At 35.4% G+C, this 6,798-nt stretch overlaps 1 protein-coding gene across 1 annotated transcript in view; it reads left to right on the top strand.

The window, feature by feature from the left end:
- The first annotated feature begins 578 nt into the window (after nt 1-578).
- KCNH4 (potassium voltage-gated channel subfamily H member 4) overlaps nt 579-6,798 on the top strand; it is a 390,445-nt gene continuing 384,225 nt past the window's right edge. Inside the window, exon 1 of the mRNA XM_053717885.1 lies at nt 579-654. Within this exon, the coding sequence (XP_053573860.1) occupies nt 579-654 (76 nt within the window). The remainder of the gene's footprint in view (nt 655-6,798) is intronic.

The following is a 6,798-nucleotide window of genomic DNA, read 5'->3' as shown; positions in this document are numbered from 1 at the left end:
ATAATTCTGTGAAGTGTGTCACCTGATTTCTGTCTGATATACATAGGCTTAGGACAAAAGAATGACAGCTGCTACCTCTAGGATTACTAGAAAAATTAGGTCTTTTATCCTAAAGGGAGCATGAGAAAAAAAAAGAGGGAGAGAGACCCGCACAGAAAGGAGGTGTGTGACAGAGAGAAGGGGGGGGGGGGGTGACAAAGAGATGAAGTGTTGAATGCAGGTACATGGAGGGACAGCTCAGTTCGGGAGGGGGAATGAGAGAGAGAAAGAAGCACAAATGGGAGGAGAGACAAAGAGGGAGAGACATGGGGAGGAGAGAAAATCAGCGGAGAGAATAAACCAAACAATGCACATCAGACTGGACCACTGTGAGATGCTACAGTAATTAACACAAGAGAAACATCTACACAGAAGTGAATTATAGAAGCTGATGGCTTAGAAGGATTCTTTGTATTTATAGAAGGGGAACAAGGAGACAAAGCTGGTGTCTTTTGCTACTTTGTGACTGAGTCTTCCAGCTCTGATGCAGTGCCTTGGAAGGGTTCTGACCAAGGAGAGTGTACTGAGGTGGTGGCACCATGCCAGCAATGAAAGGTTTGCTCGCCCCACAAAATACTTTCCTGGATACCATCGCTACACGGTTCGACGGAACGCGTAAGTCTGCACTGTGCCTACTGGGCTGTGATATTTTATGGACTCATGTACAGCAAGGTGGTTTAATAGATGAATACTCTTACATTTACAAACACCTATATCACTGACACTCATGAACAGCCTTCAAAATAAATCCAATTGTTCCAATGGTTATTGAAGGGTTAATCCCATATGATATTATTTCATTATCAGCCAGTTATTCATTTCAATAAAGGATACAAATTATGTTTTATACTCATATCCCCCCTTCATATTCATAAGCAAGGCCAATGAAGTGTCATTTCCCAAAATAAGTTAGCATTGATGTAACATCATGGAAATATTAGGCTTTATCTTTTTACGATTTTTATGATTATAAAGAGCTGAATGGTATTTTAAGAAATTAATGACTCTTAAGTCGCATGTGATGCCCACATATTCACTCCCACCTTGGTTTTACAAGATAGGATAAGTTTATATGTTGAAAACATATGTAAAGTATATACATTTATTAAAGTAGCAGTAAAGTATATGAAATGCTGTTGGGTTGTAAAGATTCTTTAATAGGATTTAAATGGATATTAATTGCAAAATTAAATTCACCAAAATGTTTAATTATGCATAGCGAAATTAAACAGTATCTATTTTTATCTAAATATGAAAACTGTAGTGTTTTTCACTGCCCCCAGGGATGCGGAAGTGCATTCAATTGATTTCTGTAACCCGAGGGTTTACATGCTGCACAGTGATTACTTGTTATGTGCAGAATCAATTTATACCTGTCTCTAATTGGTCACAGCAAAGTAAAAAGAAATACAACATACTAAAGAAGCATTTAAGGAGGGGGGTGGGGGGTCCCTGGAACACAAAGCTTAAAAATGTATTAACAAAATTACAGTTTTAAACAATTAAAACAAAAATGTATGCAGATTATTTTGCAATACAGTGATTTATTTCTGAATAATACATTACAAATACTTTAATGTTCCTTTAAGCTTCAGTGTGAAAATGACATTCGACTGTGATATGAAGCCCAAGGTTATGCTGTGGGCATTAATCATAATACTGACATCAGGAATCAAGGAAATTATAATAAATCTCTACACGGTGACGGTGGTGCATATCCCAAAATAATGCTTTAGATTCTCAGTTATGATTAAAGAGTGTTGATACCTGGTTTTAACCCAGTTATTTCACTTAGCATTTCTGTGTGTGTGTCCCAGTACCCAGCTGATGTGTCACAAATGTTGCATGGGGATAAGAGAGAGCTGCTCAGGGAGAAATAGATGCTATTGAGGAGGTTATGAGACAGAGTGTTAGACACAAACATGGGTGATCTTAGAAAGTGTTTTAAAGAGGAGGCAAAAAATAACATTTCCTGAAGGTAACAAAGTCATCTCCAGGATATATATATTGGGAGCACACAAGGTTCCACAGTAAAAACTGCTAGTGCCAATAACTCCAGGGGCCAAAGGGACCTACTTAGTACATTTGTGGGATATTCACCAATATATTTGCTCTGAGTATTGCTTCAGACTTAAAGGGACAGTATACACTCATTTTCATATAACTGCATGTAATAGACACTACTATAAAGAATAAGATGCACAGATACTGATATAAAAATCCAGTATAAAACAGTTTAAAAACTTACTTAGAAGCTGTCAGTTTGGCTCTGTTGAAAAGGTAGGTGGAAAGCCCACTGCAAGTGGCAAATAAGACACCCCCCTCCCCCTTCTTTTGCATATGAAAAGACCCTTTACACAAACAGGAGCAAGCTGGAGAAGGTAGCTGACGGTATTCACATAAAACTTTGGGGCTTGGTTAGGAGTCTGAAAATCAGAGCAATGTTATTTAAAAATAAGCTATACTACTATTTATTTAAAAAAAAAAAACTTTATGGGCTATATAAATAGATCATCTACAAAACATTTATGCAAAGAAAAAATGAGTGTATAATGTCCCTTTAAGCTAGAGAGGAATCTCATGAAAAGGTATGTTAGTCCAATAAAAAGGTATAACTAGTTAATGCGTTAAATTGATGGCTACTCCAATGAATCTGAACTCCCGATATGGTCAGAAATTAGCGGAATACTTTGAGGCAGTTCATCAGGAAAAAGAAAATAATCTACAATGTGTGAGGATCTGGGAGTTGGATAATGTAGGTGAGGGTGAAAGAACTCTACAAGTCAATAGGAGCTGTGTGATCAGATAAAGGATAGTAAATATGTGAGCAGCAGTGCAGTGTAGTGGGTTAACTACACAATAATTGTGTCAGGGTTATGCAATGAGAAATGCTTATAATCAAATGGTAATGTGTCAGTATGTGTGCACCAGTTATTACTAGATATTCATGTAATGTACATATTGTTACTGGTAAAAATCACTAGGATATCTCTTTCTAACCCAGCTTCACCGGTTCATCTATCCACCATTTAGTGAATGAGGCACAAAACACTGAGAATGTATTATAAAAGGTTTATTTTTGTGGGGGACGAACATTTTGTGATATACTGCATTATTTATTTTGTCCAGTTTTGGTGTAAATTTCTTGGCTTTCTAGTTCCTACAAGAATTGAAAGTGCAGGCTCCAGACTTTGCAGGCCTAACACTACTATATTCTACCCAGCAATTGTTTGTTCACCCTAGATTATCATATATGTACCTTACTGTTCTCATCAGAAACTATAAGATAAGGTAAACCTAGGTTACAACATAGCAGTACCCATAACCTTATGGAAACTTTACATTTGTTTCTTCAATATTTAAACAACTAAACTACTTACTTCTACAAATTATTCTCAGGCTAAGCTTTGCTTTGAACGTATCATTATATCTAAAATTTATTTTAGGGCCAGATTACAAGTGGTGCCGTAACAGTTTATGTGCAAGCAATACCGGGTTTATTGCGGCTGTTTTGCACGCGTAGGATGTAGCGCACGTATTACAAGTTGACAGTAAACGTAATCACTTGAGAGCAATTTAATTTAACACACATCTGGATAGCGCAACCTCAGAGCTCTGGTTAACTTTTTTGCGAAACAAGAGTTTCCCAAAACACATCAAAAAACATTTAAAAGAACAGTTACACTCATAATAACATTATCTTATAAAATTGTAAAAATAAATAAATATTGCACTAAAAAGATTTTAGAGCTCAAAGATATGAGATCTCAGGTGTTTGAAAAAAAAAAAAGGCAGGCAAAGGAATTAAACATAGAGATACATACATACATACATACACATGTGTGTGTTTATATATATATATATATATATATATACACACTGTATATATATATATATAAATATATATATATATATATAAATAGATATATGTATGTATATATGTGTGTACAGATGTATTTATATGTGTATATATGTATTTACAGACATATATACACATATAAGCACAAAAATACATATGTACACATATATAGACATATATATAAGTGCATTGGAACCCTTTGCAGTCTAGTAGAGCAAAACATTAAAATACACATTTATGCAATATTCATATTTAATAAAGGTTTTAACTATGTATTTACTGTAAATATTCCACATTCCAATGTTCTGCAAATAGTGGAATATGTACTATGTATTTATGAATAGATATTCCTATATATATCTGTAAATATTTATACCTGTATAGATATATATTGTAGCAACATACCATCAGATATATGTATAAATATAACATATTCTAATATAATATTCATGTTGGGTTAGCATATGTGATTGGGTTTGCGCGTGAGTAGGGTGTAAGGATTTTCTCCCCTTTTTTTGCTCCATTGGCTTATATGGGGGAAAACGTTAATGCACACATGATATTTTAACTTTGGATTTTTGTGCACGTCGGGATATCGCACAAGCGAAAATGTTTTACTTTCAATTTGTAATATGCACGCTACCCAATGAGCACAAAAAGATTACTTCTAGTGGAGTTTGCGTTTGAGCAGGAGCCTTAAATACCGCTCCACTCGTAAGCTGGCCCTTAGTGTTTTATGTCACTTCAACACAGAAACTATTGAAGTAGGAGTGATTGGAGGAGAATCCTCTCTGTGAAATGTCCAGATTTCCAGTTGGTGTATGTTTATTTATTTAGGTAACAGGCTATTCTACAAAATAGATTAATAAAATATTAAAAACACGGGTACCTAAATAGAAAAAAAATATAATGAGCTTCTTAGGGGTAAGATGGAAGTAGAAGTTTGCATTTCTGTAGGATAAAATTGGAACAGACAAATGGCATAAAACAGTTAACTGTGTCGGTCAAGACGTTGTTTTCCATGCCAACACTCGGGGCAGCCATCATGGAATTCTATAAAAAAGGGGCTGTCCCTGCGAGTAGTAAAATGTCTCCCATACAAATAATGAGAACTCTGTTAGGTAAAAGTTCGCAATGGAGGGCGAAGTATACAGGGGGTCTGGGAAAGCAATGTGTTTTAAAACATGAATACTACGCTTAATACAAATCAAATGATGCTGTTTTCACTGCAATGTACCTTACATTCACTGTAATTTCCATATACATAGGTTTTCCTTTTGGAATAATAGTGTTTTGAGTGTTCTGGTGAAAACTCAACACTTTTTAACTGGCGAGAAAAAATTGTGAGAATTGTAGTGCGCAGGGATTTGAGAGAAAATGTCATATACACTCATGGAATGTCAATGTTTAGCCCATTTTACGAAAAAACAATTGCGCTTTGTATTTGTACTTTTAAAGGGATACTAAACTCAATTTTTTTCTTTCATGATTCAGAAAGAACATGCAATTTTAAGCAACTTTCTAATTTGTTCCTATTATCAATTTTTCTTTGTTTTCTTGCTGGAATATAAAGCTTAGGAACTGGTCCATTTTAGGTTCAGCACCCTGGATAGCGCTTGCTTATTGGTGACTACATTCAGCCAACCAATAAGCAAAAAGTAAAGAACAAAAAGCGCTGTTGGCTAGGTGCTAACAATAAAAATGAAATGAGCAATATGTGAACCCAATTATAATAACATACAGGTAGACAATACGGCGCCCTTAATGCGAATCAGATGGTGCAGCTGTAGTTCAAGAAGCGTGTTGTTGTCGCTTATCCGTTAAAGCTGTATAGAAGATGAGAGAAGACACAAGCGCGACTCCAATTCACGGTGGCTTCAAAATTTATTGATACACATATGCACAAACAATTGCACTTACTAAAAGAAACAAGCAGTCAATCAATCATGTATCCACTCTGAACATCAACCCAGCATTCCTGACTGTCTCCCTTAAAGGGACATTATACACTCATTTTTTCTTTGCATAAATGTTTTGTAGATGATCTATTTATATAGCCCATTAAGTTTTTTTTTTAAATAAATGTATAGTTTTGCTTATTTTTAAATAACATTGCTCTGATTTTCAGACTCCTAACCAAGCCCCAAAGTTTTATGTGAATACCGTCAGCTACCTTCTCCAGCTTGCTGCTGTTTGTGTAAAGGGTCTTTTCATATGCAAAAGAAGGGGGATGGGGGGAAGTGTCTTATTTGCCACTTGCAGTGGGCTTTCCAGCTACCTTTTCAAAAGAGCCAAACTGACAGCTTCTAAGTAAGTTTTTAAACAGTTTTATACTGTATTTTTATATCAGTATCTGTGCATCTTATTCTTTATAGTAGTGTCTATTACATGCAGTTATATGAAAATGAGTGTATACTGTCCCTTTAATGGTCCATGCAAACAAATCTTTGATATGGAGATCCAAAAGTTGCTACATTAAAAACTGTTACTCTTTAACTCTTTTAGTAAGTGCAATTGTTTGCGCATATGTGTGTCAATAAATTTTGAAGCCACTGTGAATCGAGTTGCGCTTGTGTCTTCTTTCTTCTATACAACCAATAAGCAAGAGTAACCCAGGTTCTGAACCAAAAATGGGCTGGCTCATAGGCTTTACATTCCTGCTTTTTACATAAAAATAGCAAGAGAATGAAGAAAAATTGATAATAGGAGTAAATTAGAAAGTTGCTTAAAATTGGTAAAAAGAAAGACAGCGCCTCATAGTGCAAGTGGGTTCCAACAGTAATGGATCACAGTGAGAAAATAGACAAGTGGTAGTATACTCACAAGGATGTTGGCACCTTTGTTGAAAATGGTGCAAATGGGCAGACTGACATTTAAATCAGCAGTCAGTATGCTGGAGC

This window comes from Bombina bombina, chromosome 1 (genome assembly GCF_027579735.1).
Source record: "Bombina bombina isolate aBomBom1 chromosome 1, aBomBom1.pri, whole genome shotgun sequence".
NCBI lineage: Eukaryota > Metazoa > Chordata > Amphibia > Anura > Bombinatoridae > Bombina > Bombina bombina.
Note: the sequence above shows the minus strand (reverse complement) of the source record. Positions and strands in the feature narration are given on the sequence as shown.